This window comes from Gavia stellata, chromosome 27 (genome assembly GCF_030936135.1).
Source record: "Gavia stellata isolate bGavSte3 chromosome 27, bGavSte3.hap2, whole genome shotgun sequence".
Classification (NCBI taxonomy): Eukaryota; Metazoa; Chordata; class Aves; order Gaviiformes; family Gaviidae; genus Gavia; species Gavia stellata.
This window is the reverse complement of record NC_082620.1, coordinates 7347538-7368149: the sequence shown is the minus strand read 5'-3', so window position 1 is coordinate 7368149 and position 20612 is coordinate 7347538. Positions and strand designations below refer to the sequence as shown.

At 38.5% G+C, this 20612-nt stretch overlaps 1 protein-coding gene across 2 annotated transcripts in view; it reads right to left on the bottom strand.

The window, feature by feature from the left end:
* The window catches only part of PRKCZ (protein kinase C zeta), a 67125-nt gene extending 57576 nt beyond the window's left edge, over window positions 1-9549 (bottom strand). For both annotated transcript variants that reach the window (XM_009812612.2, XM_009812613.2), the window contains exons 1-2: window positions 9382-9549; window positions 5117-5238 (exon numbers count right to left, since the gene is read on the bottom strand). In XM_009812612.2, the coding sequence (XP_009810914.1) occupies window positions 5117-5238; window positions 9382-9452 (193 nt within the window). In that variant the 5' untranslated portion in view covers window positions 9453-9549. The remainder of the gene's footprint in view (window positions 1-5116; window positions 5239-9381) is intronic.
* Between the last annotated feature and the right edge of the window lie 11063 nt (window positions 9550-20612).

Sequence of the window (20612 nt, the reverse complement as noted above, 5' to 3'; positions counted from 1 at the left end):
CACTGAATTAATTTGCTGGTGCCAGAAGAACAAAGCACTGGAAAAGCTTCTTGGGAGAACTGGAAGCTAAGCCAGAACACATGCGTTACTGAGACCTGTATTTCAGAACATGACCTTTCCAAGGTATAAATCCTAATCAGTTTAAGTGAGGACATTTTTACTTAATGTTAAACATCCGAATTGGAAGGTAACACAGGAACACCTCTCTGGTAGACAGAAATACTGTTTTAACAGCCCATGATAACCTCTAGATCAGTGGTCCCTAAACATCTTAGACTGCACACCCCATCATTAAAATTTTTTGAGCACAAACCCCCAATATGTATATTTATATATTAAATGTCATAAAACATAAAAAGATAGAAATTTTAAAAGCATGAGATTAATATAAAAATTTTTAAATACTTTTATTAATGGTACAAAAAACTTACCTCTCAAAATATTAAAAATATTTTTATATGAAAGCTATGCAATTGAACATGCTTCATGACTTTTGGAAATCTTGGTTTAACATTTTATGATAGAGTGATTCAAAAGTCTGGTTCTAAGCTCAATTTATTTCATACTAGATTTTAATGGTGTCGTATCTAAAAAACCCAGATACCTCATAAAGATACATAGATCCAAATGAAAGAAGTGCATTGCTGGCTGGGCTTACTAATCGTAATACTCATTCTTCAGTCCCATCCACCATTTATGCAAAGGTTTTGTTGGCATTCAGTTAGTAACTTTTCATCTTCCCTGATGTCAATCAGCTCTTCTTGCTAACTAATCTGAACACATTGCATTTTTAACTATTGGGTTCAACACACACTGAAACTGTTTCAAGCATTTAACAGGTTAGAAAATTCCGTTTCCAAGTTTAAGTATACCAATGGATCAACGGAAATATCTCCAAATCGCTGTTTTCAAAATGCTGTTTCCATATAGCACGAGTTCCTTGTTCCTTTTGAAAAGCAGTTACTTTGTCAGTCACAGGGATGAAGTGTTTATTTTATTTTAAATAACTGCTAGGTAGTATACTACTGACAGCCACTTGTCACCACAAATAACATCCACATATTTGGAACATTTATTTTTTTGTAAAACAAAAACACATAACTCACCTTTAAGTTTAACTCCTCTTTTAAGCACTTTGCTGCAAGATAACCCGCTAACCTCGGCAAGGTACAGAAGTTTCATGGTCACTCCCCAACTTATTCATAAGTATTGTAAATATGGTGCTATCTAAAGCTCTTTGCTTTGTACAATTAATCACACTAATGACATCCTGTAGCACTCCGTGCACTTCTGGTTCCAAATCCTTCGCTGCAATAGCTTGTCTATGAATGATGCAGTGGATTAATTTCATGTGCTGGGCTCTCTCTGTAACCTTACCCCAGAATCTTTTTTTTATTCCAGTCAAATCAGCCTCCCCTTCAGTGGAGACTTACACAGTTTTTCAGTAACACATTGTTTTTATTAAAGTCATTTACTGTTGAGATTGTATCTTTTCCAGTACATCTTTCTTTCCTTCAGCAACTCACAAAAAACTACATCTTCACATTATCTCTTTATTGAAACAGAATCTAGCAAATATCATAAGCTGAGACACGTTAGAAACATCTATACTTTTATGCAACCATATAGCAGACTTCACACACCGCATAGTTTGTTTCAATTCTTGTTTCTTCAAACCTTGGGCAATATCTTCTATGCATCTTCCAACAGTATTTTCTGACAAAGGAATGCATTCTAGTTTGTCGCCATCTTGTTTTGAGTATATTATTCCAGCCATATTTACTATGACAGGAAGAATAAGTGTTTCCCCAATAGTATGTGGCTTTTTGTCTCCTGCTATTAAAAAAGAAGCCTCAAAACTGGCTTCTAAAAATTTAACATAAAGTTCACTGACGTTTTGTAAAGTACCAAATTGAGTATCACAAGACTTGAAACATCAGAGAAAAAGAGGTAGAAGTTTATCTTCTTGCTCTGGATACTTAGTTTTTAGCTGTCTTGCTAATCATGATGACTTCATACTATCATTATCTGTTATCTCAAAACACAGCATACACTTAGGGTGAGGTTCATCATTAAAAACAGAGGATGTAAATACATATTTCAAATTCTGTTCTTGATAATTTTGAATCTTTTTGACTGACTTCTTATCCCATCTGATTAGTTAGTAATTGTTTTTACCCTGTAGTGTGGCTGACAGAGTTCATACTTAGGAGTAGGAGAAATGTCAGCTCCACCATTTTCTTGTTGTCTGCTTGTGCTCACATTATCAGCATACCTTGTGAGGGTTATTTTAGTTAAAACTAGATAATTAATCCGTAAATCCACTTAACCAGGCACACGTAAACTGCAGTACATCGCAATGCACTGTAAGCAAGCAAATGAGTGAGGGTGTCACTCTCAACCCCTGCAACTTTGTGGAACGCCCACACTTCCCTCAGCACACCTTGCCCACCTTATGTAACATGTGACCATATGATATACGGACTAAGTGATGACACCAGTGTCAATCCACATATTAAATCAATTAAAACTTAATCTCTTATTTTTAAAAAATATTCTTATTTTTTAAAAAGATGCACCTCACGGTGCATCTACCCCTCTTTGAAGACCACTGCTCTTGATCTATAAATACTGCAATAATGCAACATGAAAGACAAAAGAATTATTTGTACTGCAAATCAACAATCCATATCCCTTATGTTTATGGGATTTTATTACGAGTGAGTCATTCATAGTTCAAACATTTTAGATCTTGTCAAAAACAGAGAAACACTAAAAAAGCCCAACAGAAAATTCATTTTCTTTGGCTCTTTGGTAGGTTTTCTTTACCCATTAAGCAACTGTTCGCTTTAAGTTAGTTCAAAGAGAACATCTGTTTGTGCAATCAGTCAAATGAATTTAAATTACATGTGGCAGTAACTGGAAACACTAACTCATATGCAGAAATAGGATAACTCAAAACCTGTGAGGATTGAGGGCAGCCAAAACAGCAGAACAACTTAGAATCAGGAATTAGAAAAAGAGAGTTGTACAGGTATGTATTTAACCAAGACTAGAAGAAAATGCTTATTAGAACTGCAACTAAAAAAAGAAATTAATTTTAAGTAAACCTCAAAAAGCCAATGCAACAGATATCCAAACCAAGAAACAGTTAACAGGAATTTTATCTTAAAATCCTCCAACTCAAAACACATGAGGTTTTCTTCTCTCCTACAATAATCTTCCTTTTATTAGTAGTCACGCAGTTCAAATAGCTAAGCTCATACAGTGTAATTATTCTCCATGCACTTCTGATCAGGTTACTTTTTATTAGACTGCCATGAAACTGAGGGTTAGGAAACTGAAGTCAGTACAGTTACCTCTGTCTTTCTTGGTAATCAGAAGATAAAGAATAAAATTTTAAAATAATTGATACTAGTCCTTGGTTTTATCTTAAAAGGTCTGAATCTTCTTTGACTATAGGCTACCTCCTTCCTCAATCATTATTTTGAAATTCCATTCACCCACCAAACCACACTACTTAGCTAAGAGAGCAGTATAGGCTATTATTATTTAAAAAAAAAAAATCAAAACACAATTACAAATGTTAGCCAAACCAATTTAGTGGGGTTTTTTTAATCTTCCTGCATTCAGTTCTAGCAGTTCTGCTGCAGACGATGGCTTTGGCAAGTGGAACAGGAGAATAACTGAGCACCAGTGCAGCTGTACAATTGCATGGTAGCTGCTCTCAACCTACTAGGTCAAGAGTTCTGCCCATCATGAGTTACAGCTGCACTACTCTTCTGTTAAATCATAAGCAGGCATGTACATTCCAAAAATAAGCAAAAAAGTAGCAAAGGCACTCAGTGTCAAGTATCTCCATTTCACTACTACTCACAGCAACCAGAAGGTTCCAACTTAAGGCTGCAGAAAGAAATATGCAAACCCATCTCACATCATGCCAGTATTTTAGAGTGTATGGGAAGGGTAAAGAAAAGGTAAGTTTCTCACATACAACTAATTGTTGAAGAATAATGATAAACTTTACATCTGAAGATAACTTAGAACAATGAGATCTGGCAACATCAACCTTTCCTGCAGGAACAGCGTAAGAAGCAGAGACATTCACAACAAATTGTTTTTACAGGATTTTATCAACCCCATATTCCACTAAAATAAAAGTTCACACCATTTTTCCCGACATATGAATCCTCCCCTCCATTTTCTTTTTCTGGACATGACTTTAGATATACTGGGCATTTTTCCCCACCACAATGGGGAAATTACTTATTTCTGGTAAGTTTTTGTTTAATGCCTATTATCTTTGAAATATGGTGCTCTGAAGTGTCAGTCAAGTGGAAAAACCACAAAACCCAATTCAAGCCATCTTTATTTCATGTTTGGTCATTCTATTTTACATCAATAGGATATTAACAACAAATTTAGTAGAATGCTCATTCAAATATAGGGAACTTCCAGCCTCTAGTTCTTGAATAGGGTATGTTAGACCATTAATATCATCAACACTACAAAATCAGTGACAATCATGCAGTTGCCAGGGATAATCACCATAGAAAAAGAAAACCAATTATCATTACTGGAATTCTGAGCACCTACCTTGCACAAAATACAAAAATCCTAGAAACGTTAAAAACAGTCTTCTGATATTACAATTGCATTGCTTCTCAGAAACACACTCATTCAAGAGACAAATCACAATTCAGAAGACAAATGCCTATGTTATTCTGGAAGCTGACAGGGTTAAAAACATCAAAAAGTGATCTTGCCAGGAATTTGAAATTGAGAATTTTGAGGGGTATGGCATTAGGCCTACAAAAGTCTGAAATTAAAACAAACTTTGCATTCAGCATGTAAATATGGAATAGTAAAATATTGAAGTTCTACAAAACCTTCACTTCTACAGAAATGAATTCAAGTGCAGTACAACCTTGATGTTTTGAGGCTCATTTCTCCAAGCTCCCCGCTTTATAAGACAGGGTTATGTACCCTGTTATTTAGAAATGAAGAGTAACTCCACCATATGAAACTTGTTTATACAAGTTTCCTCAACGCCCCTTCTTTGTACCACAATGAACAATAAACCCACGAATGCCTAAGTAGTATTTCAGTACAATACCTTCATCATCAATCCACTTGAGGGTAATTGGCTGTTCCTGTTGTAAATTACACATCTCATGCACTTCATCACAAAGTTCATCATAGCTCATTGATGCATCCAAGTTTGTTATCAGGATGTCCCTGCATGAGATGAAATCATAAGCTTTTGTCAGAAAATATCTGCATTAGCCTGCATATTCCAACAATTCCATCTATGGACTCTAAGCTGCCAAATGATACTTATAGAATCAGCATGCCTCATATAAAATGCTCCCACTAATGTAAATTAGTTGCCAGAAGCCAATAGGATTACATCTCACAGCATTTAACTTCTTAAAAATACTTTAATATGGAGGAATTAACTGTGTTAATGATCTATCTTCAATGCACATTTACTTGGGCAAGTCAAGTTCCCTTATTATAACTATCAGTATTTGAAGTCTCACAAAAAAACTAAGATTTTGTAAGAATTAAAATTTATCCTGTTACTTCTTCCATCAGGAGATAAGTAAAATCTAAGTTACTGTGAAGTCCTTTTAAAATGTAGGGTTTGCCTCACATCCGCTACGTTGTTAGACAGAAAGCTTTGATTAGGTGAATTCTCAAAAGATACCATTACAAGAAAATTCAGATAAAATCTTACTCAAATTCTGCATTCCTGTGCTCTACCTTTATAGTGTTTTGAGAGCATGAACCCAATATTGAACTCTGCTAATGTAAACCATACAGTATGCTCAGGCATTTGAGAATAACTCCTGATATAATGGAAGTCCACACAGTACTGTCAAAGCAGGACAAAGATTAAAAAAAGAAAAGAGTACACAAAACAAAATCTGAGGATACAAACTAGACTTTCTCCTGTTTTCTAAATATTTTTCAAATGACAGACTCAAGGAAACCAACTGATTGAACTGGTGTAGGAAGAAAGAGGAGATGTACTTAAGACATCTCAGTGCTTTCAAAAAAGGGGGTAATTAGGAAGCAGTTTTGTACTTAATGGCTACTGGCATATGTATTTCTTTCCCCACTTAGTTTAATACAGTACGTATACCAAAAGTTTCCCCAACATGAATGGGATAGTTTTCCTATTTCCATACTGTGTGACAAGTCATTTTAGAAAACACATTACATTACATATTTTGCCTACTTATGTCTTTCAATGAGAAGCTGAAAGGTATTACACTGAACTAAGAATCTTAAATTCTATGACCTACATTTTAAACGATACACACTAATAACTTTGCATTTTGCCTTTGCTGAGAAAAATTACAGTAAGCAAAGCTTATTTTAAAGCTCATTTTAAAGAGCTGTACTAAGTTTCAACTTCAGATTAAACACACTGCTACCTTTTCAAGTGTACCTTTAATCTACAATTTGTAAAGTTCTCAAACAGCAACTTAATAATTCTTCATAATAACAATGGAAAAAGAAATACGTACGCTAACTGCCAACTTGTAAAACCATATTATTGTACAATATTGAGAGTTGTCAGATGAGGCTGAGTTTAAGAATATGCCCCGTCAAAAAAGTCCTATTTTATGCACTTATGAAACCAAACCAGTTCTCGAAGTAGCGTTTGAGGTCTGGTGCAATGCCTCACGCCAAGACAAGGTCACTAACAAATGCAGCTCATTACTTAATGCACTGCCACCACCAGCTACTCATGAAATCAAGTAGCTATAGATCTGTGGTAACTCTGGACAATCACGCTTTCACAAGTAATATTCAAAAACTGAAACTATGCAGTAAGATAATACTCTACTCTGCACACTACAAACTCCAACTAAAGCTGACAAATACTAATCAGCCTTTAATTGTTAAAATTTTTATAACAGATGGCACTGCCATTCTACATGTAAATTAATAAGCTTCATATTGGACAAAACATAGCTGAAGTATGCTCAGTAGCACCTACTGCAGATGCTAACATTAATGAGACTTACTCAAATTATTATCATCTCAATGATATCCATGTTCCTTTGAGATTTACTGTGTTTAATTTTCATGTCTGTACAGCCACATTAGGCAATCAGGGCACAGATAAGTGAAAATCATTCATTGTCTAACACTACAGAATCCCACAAGATGCTGTCAGGTATCTGAAACTGGACGCTACTAAGTAATATGAAGAACTAACGACGAGTAAGTTATGTATGAGCAGTTACAGCAAGGGAATCATTCACACTGACAGATTAAATGCAGCACCATTTAGAATCAAGGTAACATAAAGCAAACATAAAGCATCACTGATCTATTTAAATGAAGTGATTTCAAGTAACCAGGTATAAACCAGATAAACTAAGTAACTGTAATAATGAAATCAGAATTACACAAGTTTACTTTCTTTTGCAATCTACTTATGCATTTATTTATACTATGCTATGTTAGGAACTCTGTCACACCCAGAAACATGAATACCTAAGATACTAGGACTCCACGGAGATAAACATTCACATGTTTTAGAACTTCCTCATGCTTAGATTTTTAACTGGGATTTCAAAATGATACATTGTACTATTATTTTAATTTCTTAGCAGCTATCTAAATGAGCTTGTCTTTCATTCTGAAGTTGTCCAGCATCAATGATTTCCTGCTGTTTGTCAAATATGTTCAAAAGTTGAGCATAGTACTTTAACAGAGATACTGAGATTATCAGTTATACAGTCTATAAGCCAAAAATAGTCAGCACTTACTCACAGAATTTGATCAGCAGAACAAAAACATAATTCACTGAGTTTGGAACTCTTGTTTTATAAATTGACAGATTATTTGGCCTGCCTCAAGTGAGAACAGCATTAAACAAGCAAACATCACAGTTGAGATTACTCCAGTGATACACCAAAACTGAACAATTGAAAGGAAAAAAAGACTTCACAGCTAACGGAAATTACTGAATATAGTGTTGCAGGAGAAACTACAGTAGTAGTTTATCGTAAAACATCATAATAGTTACACATGAATTCTAATAGTGACACAAGTGTTATCATCTTCATTTCTGCGCAGACAAGTTCTACACACTCCTTTCACTTTATATCAACACTATATGCCAGCAAGCTATCCCAAATTGTTTACACTAAATTCTATCTGTGTTTATAGTGCCTTCCTTTACAAAGCTAAGGCAGCTTTCCTATTGCTGCTTCAGAGAGGCATGCATATCCATGCATCTCAGAAGTGCATCACACAAGTATTTTAAGTTCAGGTGTTCTTTTCAACCTAAGCCTATGTATGACATGATTCAGAGGTGTAGGATAAAACTATGGAGCAGAAAATTATTAGTAACAGCAAATATATGGTACAAGTCTTTCACCCACAGTTCATAAAGCAGTTTACATGCATCTATTAAATATCCAAAACCACAGTGCAGATTAATAATAACAAAATCCAACTGATCTGCATTAACTATTATGAACACATCTCAGAAATTACTGAGCAGCAGTAACAATGAACCACAGCATGCAGTCCCATTTACTTTCATACATGGATTTCTTGTAAAGTAAGTAATACAGCAAGTAAAGTAGCAAATTCCTGTATTTTGTTAGGACATAAGTTTTAACATCAATTCTCACCTCTAAAAGTTTTTACCAAGCAGATTTTCATATGAAAATGCAGCCTCCAGATAAATGAATTGTAAATTAACAGATTCTACTAGACTTTCAATTTACAGGTGGCAAAATGAAGAGATAAACACCTCCTCCAGTTTTCCAAGACAGAAAGTATTGTAAGTTAAAACAGTATCTAAAAATCCCCACAGGAAAAGGACTTGCATTGAACATTACATATTTGTCCCAAAAAGCCACAGTCACAAACTGACATCTGTAAGTAGAAACCTGTACTTCATAGTCTCCTGCTAATTTCAGCAGTAACTGGTAGAGTTTATTATAAAGATATGATACATATTACATAATGAAGTAGATACAATAAAATGTAATGACTGCATCTGGATGCAAGAGATGGATCTATACCTGTCTTTGACCACAAACACTTAAAACAGAAATCAATAACCCATCAACCCAGATTAACTGTATGCCTGTTTTGCACATTCCCCCCCCCCCCCCCCCCCCCCCCCTTTCGAGAAAAGAATAAACTATCAACTCTTTTCCACAACCAGCATGCTGCAGGAGTCTGGATGGTATTTTAATAGCCCAGAAGTTTACCTACCTGACATTAATTACAAATCCACCAATGCCCTGGTTACTCTATCACTAGGTCAGACTATGAACTCCTGCTCAATATGCTTCAAAATTAGATAGAACACAACATAGAGGAGAGAACATGCTGACTTACCCACTATAGTGTGTTTTTACTCTGATGAAGTCTTTGTTGAAATCAATTTTTGAGCCCATTCTGCTAGGCATGGTCTGTATTTAGCAGTCTAAATGAAATTATAAATACATTGAAGTAAGTTCATTCAAGACAGATAACTCATTTAATTCTGAAGTGAACAGCTTCAGATGTGAAATATGTGTTTCTCCTCCAGAAGATTTTCAATCCAGCTGCACAGAAAGAAAACCAGAATACAGATGAATATACACTCTACTAAACAAATGAGTTGTGTCAAATTTTAGAAACACAAATAGCTTTACATAGAACAGCAAGAAATCAAAAGGAAAATATACAAGACCATTAACCTGCACAGAAACTAAATGAGATCAGCTAAATGCTTGGGATATAGGAATATCCCAAGCATTTAACTAAAATTAAATTTAGTAAAACTAAAATGGTACAGAGTATTTTTAAGGATTTTTTTTTTTTAATGAAACATCCAATAGTTCCCTCTTCGCCAAAAATACTCCAAAGAAATCTTTACTTATTCATCCACACCGCTTCTGGCTCTTTTCTTCCAAAGGGTATTTTAATTCAAAATATTTTTTATATACATGGAATACTGCTATCAAATCACGCTGGTTGCAAACTAACCCAAGAAAAGCAGAAGAGGAACTCCAAGGGGCAATTTAAGTTAACTTTACAATTGGAGACTGACAAACATTCTGTTTATTCAAAGTCACCACCACCTTCCCTTATACACATATATAAATATATATGTATATTCAGACAGCTCGCTAACCCCCCAGTCTAGGGAAGCAGGGCCATCGGTGCCAGGGAGAGAGGCCAGAATTCGCCTCCCGGCCGCTCCTCTCCCGCGGGGTTCGGAGGCACACGCAGCCCCTTCCTGCCCGACCCCAGGGGCCCCCTCAGCGCCCGCCGCCCGGGGAGCCCGTGGCCTGCCGGAGACACGGGCTGCGCCCAACGCGGGCGGGGAGCGACAGGGAAGCGACACCGCCGCCCGGGACGAGGTCGCGCCGGCATTTCCCCGGCTGCCGCCGCGCTCCGTGCCGGGACGGCGGGGACCGCGGGCTCTCCCCGGCCTCCCCACCCAACGCCCTCGGGACTGCCCCTTCCTCCTACCTGCTCCGACTGAGGGAGGTCCCACCCCAGAACCGGGACCGCTTCCCGCCTGCTCCGCGAACCCGCCGAGCGCAAGGGACGCCCCGGACCTGAGGGGACGCTCTCCGCCCAGGGCCCGCGCCTCCGGCCGCGTCCCAGCGGTACCCGGCTACACCTCCACGGCCTGAAGTTGCTCAAAGTCCCGCGAGGAAGTTTAGGACCGGACTTCGACTCCCCGCCGGCGGGACCCCAGAGAAGAACGGCGGCAGCGCGGGGCGAGGAAGGCAGCGCGCGACGGAAGAAGCCCCCGGTCCCCCCCTCAGCCACCGCCCCGCCTCACCACCCCTCTGCCGCCAGCGCTACTGGCAACGGCGCCACCGCGCCGAACATGGCGGACTAAGAAGGTTAGCGCCCACAGCCAATAGAACACCGCCTACACTACCTGTCAGCCAATAGCAAGCTCCGACTCACCTGGAACCAATCCCCAAAAGGATCCCACCCACCCACGACCAATCATAGGCCGGGAACCGTTACCTGGGGGGGAGGAGCGTCTTAGCCAATCAAAAGCGAGGGAGGAAGCGGTAGGAGAACACCTGCAGCCAATCGGAGAAACAAGCGGCAGGCGCGCCGCTCCCGTGAGGGTAGCGGGCGAGGCGACAGGTGCGGAGGGCAGAGGCAGGTGGGCCGCCCTCCTCCGCGCCCTCGCGGGGCTGCTGCCGCCCGCGGTTCGCCTTGGCCCCGCCGGAGAGTTTCGGTGCCTTGCCGTGCCCGTGCCGCGCCTCCGCGGTAGCGCCGTGAGGGAAGGAGGCCCCAGGCCTGAGAGGAGAGGCGGGTGCGACCGCTGCCGCGCTGTGAGGGCAGCGAGCTTGCGTCTCTACCCTCCTCGGAGTCCTCCGGAGAGGTAGTGACTTGTCCCGACTGCCGCGGGCCGGTGGCTCCCCGGCGGGGCCTCGCCGGGCTCGCCCTCGGCGGGAGGAGCGGGGTGGCGGTGGCCGGCTCCCCCCGGGCTCCCCTGCGAGCGGTGCCCCGCGCCGGGCGGGCGACAGGGGGCGCGGGGCCGCCTCAGGGCCGGGCCGGGGCGGTGCTGAGGGGCGGGGCGGAGCCCGGGAGCGGCGGCGGCGGCCGCGCGGGGAGTCCTGCGGGGCGGCCCGGCGGGGGGGGGGGGGGGGGGTCTTGCCCGTGGTGGTCCACAGGCACAGCGGTCCCTCTGCAGAGAATCCCACCCTCAAACAAAAAAAATAAAGCCCTCCCCTCAAAGCATGTGCCCTGGCAGCACCCCCCGCCCGGTGGCCTGTCAGGACTGCCTCCCGGGAAAACTCCCTGCACAGGAGTATCGTCTCCCACGGGCGTAAACGGAGCGTCCAACCTTAGGAGGTTTCATTCAAAACTGTTAAAGCGGGAAAACCGCGGCCGAGATAATGAAGAGGAGATAAGATAACAAAGATAAACAACATTAGACTTCTGAGTGGCCAGAGCGGAGGGGAGAGAGAAAACCACCGGAATACGTTGTAGCAGTGTTCTTGAATTAACCACAAGTTCCCAAGAGCAAGTCTGTGAAATGGTTAATGCCCTTAGCTTGGTAAAGTTGGGTTTGGTTGTGTTTGGTGTTTTTTTTTCCCTAGGATACTTTGATCTTCTGATTTCAAAGTGAATCAGCTGTGACGGAAGCAAAGCCCCTCCTGTGTAAAGGAGGAGATGGGGGCTCTGCCTCTTCTTCAGATGAAGGCCTGGGATATTAACTCACAGAGTCCCCAAGTGGAAATGCTGCTTATAATGGCCAAACAGCTATTTTCCTTGTGCATCTTAAAACGATTTTCCAAGCAAATAAGCTATCCAAGCACAAGGTTTGCCTTGGGGCTCTTGTTGATTTATTGATATCTGCCACTGGGCAACAGTAACCCACCGAATCTGAAAAATAAACCAAACCAAGGTGTCACGGCTATTAGATTTTTTTGCTACCTGGAGTTGGGCAGTTATAATCTGTATTTTGAAATGGAGAAAACAAATCAATCCTTAGTCTCCTGCTATTACCTTGTGTACACCTACATCTAGTTCTTTTTAGACACTGTTTAGCACTTTCATAGTATCTTTATGGGGCTTTGTGGGTGGGTATGCATTGGTGAGTTTGCATCAGTGTAGCCCTGAGCCTTCTTCTGGCGTTTCTACAATCTTCCAAAATACAAATAAATAATAGTTAATGCTAGTTTACATAGTAGTAAAGTGGCAAAACTTATTCCCATCAGTCTGGATGTTTTCTCTGACACCGAGGAGATGCACCAAATGGTTTAATGTATTAGTCTTTAATCTGAATTATTCGTGTATTCACTGTTAATTTTATCTTAGCGGGAACTGTCAATATAGTTTCAAAATGGGCCCTTCTGTCTTCATGTGTTCCACATTTCCTCTGCTTAAAATGGAAAACATTATGTAAGATATGTCTACAAACATAATTCTTTCACAGCAAGCTAGACTTTGTTCTCCTTGTCATGTCAGTTAGATGACTTCAGCTCCTTGAGTTGTTGATTTGGGAGATAAAAGGTAGTGCAGTTCTTCAGAACTATGATTTTTGTTTTGTGTGGTTTATTGTTGTCATTTTTTCCTACCACAATTTACTGAGGACAAAAGATTAGGTACATTTTCAGTGCTTAAAGAAAATATCAACAGTAATATTTTTACATCTTGCAGAGGTGTTTTGTAGTTGATCATTTAGTATTAATGCTGTTATTTTAGAAGCCTTATTTTGAGTTGGTTTGTGTTTTCTTATATTACAAGACTGTTTAATCACTGGAATTTCTTAATAGACACTTCCCACTTCTGGGCAGATGGCATTTTTTGGAGAGGATGTCAGCTTAGCTCTGTGCATTAGCTAACAAGGGTGTAACTGGTTTGAAAATGCAACATGTTGTACGATCATTGTTTCTGGCATATTGGTTTTGAAACACAATCGACTTCTGTTGTCCTAGAGCGGTAAATCCTGATTGTATTCCTGAGCTTTTTTTTTTGCCCTTTTTTTTTTTTTCCAGATGGCAGGGCATTGCGCTTTTATCTTCTACCAAACTATCCTCAGCTTGATAGAAAGTTGCAATATTGCTGTCTACTACACCTAGATTTGAAAAGCTGACAAGCTCCTACAGGTAATTTAATTTCATTTTATTCCAGGTTTAAATGAGATATTTATTGCGTCTAAAATTTTAGTTCTTCTTTTAATTATTATTATCTCTTGATATCAGATCTTTTACTCTGAAGAGCAGACTATGAACTGATCTGTTTGAGAAAGAGAAAGCTTAAAAAGAGGTTTTTTCAAATATTTCAGTTCTGTTTTGAAAATAAGTCCTATCCCATCCCACACAGCAAAATGAGAGTTTCCCATTCTTGCATTCCTTTCTTTATATGATGAGCTTTGGCAAGTCACAAATCTCTGTCACATGGCCTAAAAGAATTTTTTTAAGAAGTGGGATAATAGTGACTTCCTTACCAGTATTGGTAATTAAGTTCCATAAAAAAGAAGGAAGAGTTCCCTCCTGCTGGAAATAGCCATGCAGATCTGCCTTTCTGTTTTGTTTTTTTAAAAGTCGGTGTGGCTTATTAGCAACCAGGATGAATAGCAGCCAATACTAACCAGGAGCTGCTGAAGTCTAGTGTAAGTTACCTTAAGGCGGACATACTTAATTTGCAGAGAATTCTAAGTGAAATGTGTCAGGATCTCAGGTTCTGTGTTAGCTTGTGTTATTATCCCATGAAATCATCTACAGTGGAGCTACTCCTGTTTTATACAGATATGGCCATGGTGATCATCTGGCTTCACACATAATGCTACGTTCAACCCCAGCGTCCAACTGTGCCACGGATTTATAGTGGCAGTGGAGAACACTGCTTTGCTAAGGAATCTAATGTTGGTATTTCAACTACTGCAGCCTACTAGTCTGATGTTACCTCATTACTGAATTGTCATTTTGACTAAAAGTTAGGAACATCCAGAGTGTTGGTTTCCAAACTTAATGTCTCCTTTGCTATTTCATCGTACTATTGTCTCTGACAGAAACTTTGAAGCCGGTATTTATTTAAGCGTGTATATCTGCGCGTTTCCAGCAGATGGCAAGATATTCCTAGGCAACTCTCTGAGAAACACAGCTGTATATACAATGCTTAGAAGCACTAGTTCTTTATTTTAATGCTACAGGCTGTTGAGAACTGTTCTTTAAAAATCAGTTTAAAGGAAAAAAAAAATATTTGGGGTTAATGATAGCAGTAATACAAAGTACTGCTTCAGGTGTCAGATATTTGTATTAATGTCTATTAATCTCACTCCAGTGCAAGGTTTTTTTAGCTGTATTTTCATTTTTAAAATTCTAAAAAACATTTGCTACTTAATGCTACTAATGCTACTTAATGGAAACTCTTGGACTACCCAGTACAACTGGTTTAGTGCCCCTGACAAGAATATAGTAAGCTGCTTTATCTCCTCTTTTGGTTGTTGTCTTGAAAGAAACAGGCTGTGGTTGCATAGGAAAACTGTGTTGTAGGGACATACATTCCTTGCTGTCTTGGGCCATCATTCAGAGAACAATTTGTCCTGCATGCTTAAAAAAATGAAGCACCTAAATACCTCACTGAATCCACAGAATGAAACCAAAATAATTTATTCCAGGCTTCACATGAAGAAAGTAGTGTCTTTTAACCTCCTCAGTGAAAGGAATAATATTCCAAAATCTCTCAGACCATTTTCTCTACACGCATCACTCAAAATAAACAACTAATTGCCAAATATCATATTATACACTACACCCAGGAGGAAACAAGAATATTTCTGGATTGAAAAAGTTATCTAGCTTTGTGAATACTGTAAAAATAATTTGATATCGCAGATGTAGTACTTGTAACTAGTATTTTGGCACAAATATCTACAAAAATAGGAGAAAAAACTAATAACGTAAGATTTTTTTGTTTGTTTTTAGGTCAGAGGGAACCATTTTCTCTTCAAGCTGGACTTCAGCATAACCAAGAGACAGAAACAAATTTTATCTTGTCATCTTTACTCATCCTGCTTAAAATCCGTAAGTAATGCCTGTTTTTGGAAGGTACCTACTGCATCTGAAACTGATTGTGTGTATTGAATTTTATTGTGTTTTAACTCTTGTGCCTATTGTTTCCACTGTGCATTTGCCTCTTTCTGATCTACTGACAGATGCGTTTGTCTAATGGAAAAGCATTTTAACTTTTCCAAATAGCTCCAACCTCCCTTTGCAAATAATCTCAGCAGTTCTTTTTTCACATTTTGATGTACAGATCTGTTTGAGTGCTTGTGCTTTATATTAACCTATTGTTACTCTGCCAGCAACAGCTGCTGCAGAAAGAAAGAAAAAAAGGAGTATCCTAAAGCTTACCCATTCATACGATGTGCTTCCACTTGTACAAGTTGGTATTGTAAAGACAAGTACAAATCCAAAAAAAGTCAGTCTGTGAATCTAGGCTACAAACAATGGGAAAGAGATTTAAAGATGGTGCTGGGTGTTTTTGTTGCATAAAAAAAACTTAGCCAATTTATAGCCATTAAAAAGAATGTTTTTGCTTAATAGAATATGGTAAGGCATATTTTGTATTTCAGAATATGAAGTTCATGCAGTTGGGTTAGAAAACAAATATGGTGGCTTACTCTTGTGAACAATACTTTTGGTTAAAACAAGTCACAAGTGGGGCAACTCTTCAAGTATTTATGAAGCACTTATGCAACATTGGCATTAGGATATTTACCATATTAAAATGTTTATTTAATGGAGAAAGGGTTATAAAATCAGATGAAGAATGGTCTGAAACAAGATATCACATAAATAATAATTGAGAATCATACCACAAAAGAAATTTATTGACTAGTAAGGTTTATTTTTTCTGTAGCTCAGATCACGAAATTGTTTTTGAATGATACTCTTGAATCCCAAGGTTTGAGGAACCAAAGGATCCTGACTGAAAGGGATACTTACACTCTCTAAGGAACTGTTACGGCAATAAAAGAGAATTTTTCAAGGAAACTTAATGATACACGTAAAAATCTGCTAGAGTGTCTCAAGTTAGTTCAAAGTTAGTTTTGCCAATGTACCATCAGATGATCAGTGTTTGACTAAAACAGGCACGTTCATAGATTGCTTGTTGTTTTGCGATTTTCATGTTGAAGGCTTTGTCTTCAGCTTTAAGACTTAACTATACATTAGTTTAGAAAGTCTGTCAGATAACTGTTATCATCACGTATCCCAGATCCTAAAGGGAAAAAGCTCTGCTATTTAACGCAGTGAGGACTACTGAGTTTAATGTTTAAGGTGCTATTGCTTAGCACTCATTCCAGGAGTAGGAGAATTGCATATTACTGAGAGAAACACTCCAGGTCTGCTGGCTAAGATGTGGGTGGGAGGCAAAGTCACTATTAGACTGAAAGCGTAACATGAATTATCAATCACAGCTAGGAGGCTCTTAGCTCACTATTGCTGCCAGTTGATCTGTCTCATCTCCAGAGCACTATCTCTGGCTTACAAAAGGCTTTCCTTTGAAAGAAATAAATCTCTTTGGAAACGAAGATCAAAGGATACATGTTTGTTATGGTTCATTTTATTTCACAAGTGAGGAATTCAGCAGAGATGAAGACTGTCCTTGTAGTTTGGGAGCTATTGTCGCTATATTGATGTTTACCTCTCCCCTTTCCACTGGTATAAGAAACAGCGAGGAAAAGCTCTCTGTTTTAATTTTGATAGTTCAATGAACACATAAAGTTGTGTAATTAATTAGCAAGTGACTCAGCTAGGGCCTTCATTGCTTAAATGACTGAAACTATTGGGAATGTTCCTACTGCTGAAGGTTGTTGAAGAATCATTGCACTATATGGACTCCTCACAGAATAGATTATGAACAAAGTTCCTCTTACAAATTTAGAGAAAAAGATATAGAGTTGTAAGTTTTTAAGCCTGATAACTGGGTGGCAGGACTTCCAGATTTTTTTACCTTTTCTTTGCTGAAATTACTTTTTCTTTTTTTAACTGCTCTATCTACAAAGTAGTTGTATGTTTCTGACAATCTTGACCAAAAAAATCCTTCTCCTTTTCTCCCTCCTAAATGCTTCAGTTAAGACATCATTATGACAACTAGTTCTTAAAGACAATTGTTGAAGAAAAAGGGGCAATCAGTACTTGTTTTACCTCAGTAGAAGGAGAAGACAGGTATCCCTGTTATTACTTGAATTAGTGACTTAAGATCTTCAGCTATATTAGGACCTGTCAACTTTCCAAGGTTTTAAAGATTTAGTAGGGATTAGAGTGATGATATGAGACTACGACCTAAACAACAGATAAATGGAGAGAGACGGCTACTGTCTTCAAATAGACATGAAATGTGAGTAACCAGTTCTGTGTCACTCTGGAATGAAAATGCCTCCCCGTAGAATGCCTTCTTTAGCAGATCAAACCAGCAACATGTGCAGACATGCAGGCCTACTTACTCTTTTTTTGCCAAGCAAGAGTCAAGCTATTGTTTCTGTTGACATCAGTGTCAGTGAAATCACTGAATCCAGTGGGAATGAATTTGGACAAATGCCAGTAAGTTTGGATAAAAATTATAAGGCAAAGCATTAATATATTTGAACATAAACTGGAGTAAAGCATATATCCTACATAACATAAGAAATCACCATGGTAATTCTTTGCAGATTTTCTTGCTGAATTGAATATTACTGTTTTTCTAGCCCATGTTAAAATAGACAAAATGAATAATGTTTCAAGACTATTTTAAGTCAACCTCCCTTACTGGTCGTTCTTATATAAGACAGAAGCACCCAGAAGCTAACTCGCTTTTGTTGACACCACATTAGCCAGGAGAATAAAGAATTCTATGGGTAGCCCAAGCTGCATATGTTTAAAAGCAAATAAAACCAAACCTGTATGCTTCTGTATTTGCTTTTTCAGGATATTTAAACAACCTCTCTCTGTAGAAACACAGTTTTTGCCCGCTTTCCTTTTGTATGTGTTCACCAGCACACAATACACTGTAAATCAGAGGGGCTCCTTTCTTCTTGCTGCGTAACCTGGTCCTAATCCTTTAGAAAGCAATTATCTCTCTTCTGAAAGAAAGCAGTGAAAGAAACTATGGAAGAAAGAAAATGGATGCTTCTACCATTGAAGACATACAATTGTTATTTCAGAGGATGGAAGAATATGGTGAAAATTTTAAACACAAAGTACTTAACCCTGAGGATCAAATTTTCACCTTGGTTCCTCAAGAATCCTCTTTTTATAGCTTTCCCTGGACTAGACTTAACTGTGCTCAGTTCTCATTATTGGTCCAGCCAGCATTCAGTTTGATTGAAAGACAGGCATTCTTAGTTCGAAATATTCCAAATCCAAGAAGTGTCTGATGGATCCTTCAATAAGCATGCACAGAACCACCATTGTGGGCAATCTGAAAATAATCATAGTTGACATATTAAATGTTTCTTCTTTATAAAGTACAGGTTCAATTTTAAAATACTATATGCACTATAGTTTATAAACAGTATCTCAAATCCTCCTGTCTTTTATATATATACACGCATATGAGCTTGTATATGTAAAAGTTGCACACACAACCTGGAAAGATGAGGGTAGGGTAATCTTAAATTGTCTATAAAGATGCGGTAAGTTTAAGATGTACAGAAATAGATCTTTGTTGTGTTTGTCTAACTCTGAAAGAAATGTAGCAATAAAGGAAGAACAGTCTGGATGGACTATTACACCAGATGTTTTACAGATTACTCTGTATTTCATCACTCAATCTTTATTTAATCTTAAGACTGTAGTAATTGTAATACTGGAATAGCTCAATGGCCTATATATTATTTTGCTACTTACAGCTATGCCTGTTCCACATACCTACCCCTTAAAGCTGGCCAATTATTTATTTCTATATAAAGAAAAATGTCCTGCTTACCCCATCTGGTAACCCAGTGCATGAAAATTGAGAGTTTTGTGGTATTCATGCTAGCAAAGGTAATTGCCAGTGCTCTCGTTCATATTACTTACCCAATAAGCAACTGATGCAAACCTGTATTTGTAAGTAACTTACATTACCCAGTGACTATGTTAAAGGTGTTTAGGCCAAAATTATGACCTTCAGAAGAGTCTGTTGAAGAGTGTGGAGAATTTGAGGAATGCCTTAAACTACCTTTTTCTCTCTGTTGCATATATTGGGTTACCAGCGTGTGGTGCAAGAGAAAGGAACGGGGGAGAAAGAGTGTGTTCGTGTGGAGTGTGCTGGTTAACTTATGAAGTGATCACAGGGTTGAGTTTCTTGCCTTTTGTGTAATACCCATTGGAAGGTACAAAGGTTTGTAAACTGAGACTTTTAGTTTTGCTGTTTTTCATACCTATGTGATGAAATTATATTAGTTTTGCCTCATACATTCTAGTGCCAAAGAGAGAAAATTTCTTCTTTTTTCCAAAGTGTGAAATACTTTTTAAGTGAAAAAAAGGGAAAGATAACCGAGTATCAAGCGAAATAGAAGTATTGCAAGAATTAAAAAAAGGATACATTTCCAGAGGTTGGATTCCTTTCACAGCTGTTAAATTTCCAAAGCTACTCTTGATTCAACTCTGTCTGACCAACTTGCTACAGTGTCTCCTCCTTACTTACACAGCAGAGAGATGCAATTTATTTCTGCTACTCCTTTGCCAGTTGAGTTTTTAATGTTGTTGGGATAAGTATTCTCTCTCAAACCTATCTTTAAAATCCCAGTAAGCTAGGAACTGTAATATTAGTTGGGACCTTTTGTAATAAATAATTGTGTTATTCATTATTAGTTACATGGTAGGAGCCTGATCCCACTGGCTTTTTAAGTGCTAGGCTTACCACTGAAGTTGTTATGGATCCTGTGAACATGAACATTGGAGCTTGTGACCCTCAGATCTTGAAAGACTGGTTTTCCTTACCTTTATACCTTCTTACATCAAGTAAAAAAAAAGTTTAAAAAAAAAATAAAAACAGCGAGCCCCCAATCTGCTTGCAATAAAGTAAACTGAACCAACAAATTAAGGAATGTAACTGTAGACTTAAGTTTCTATTTAATAAATACTGCATCCTAATGCAAAGAAGGAATAGAACGCAATATTTTGTTTATG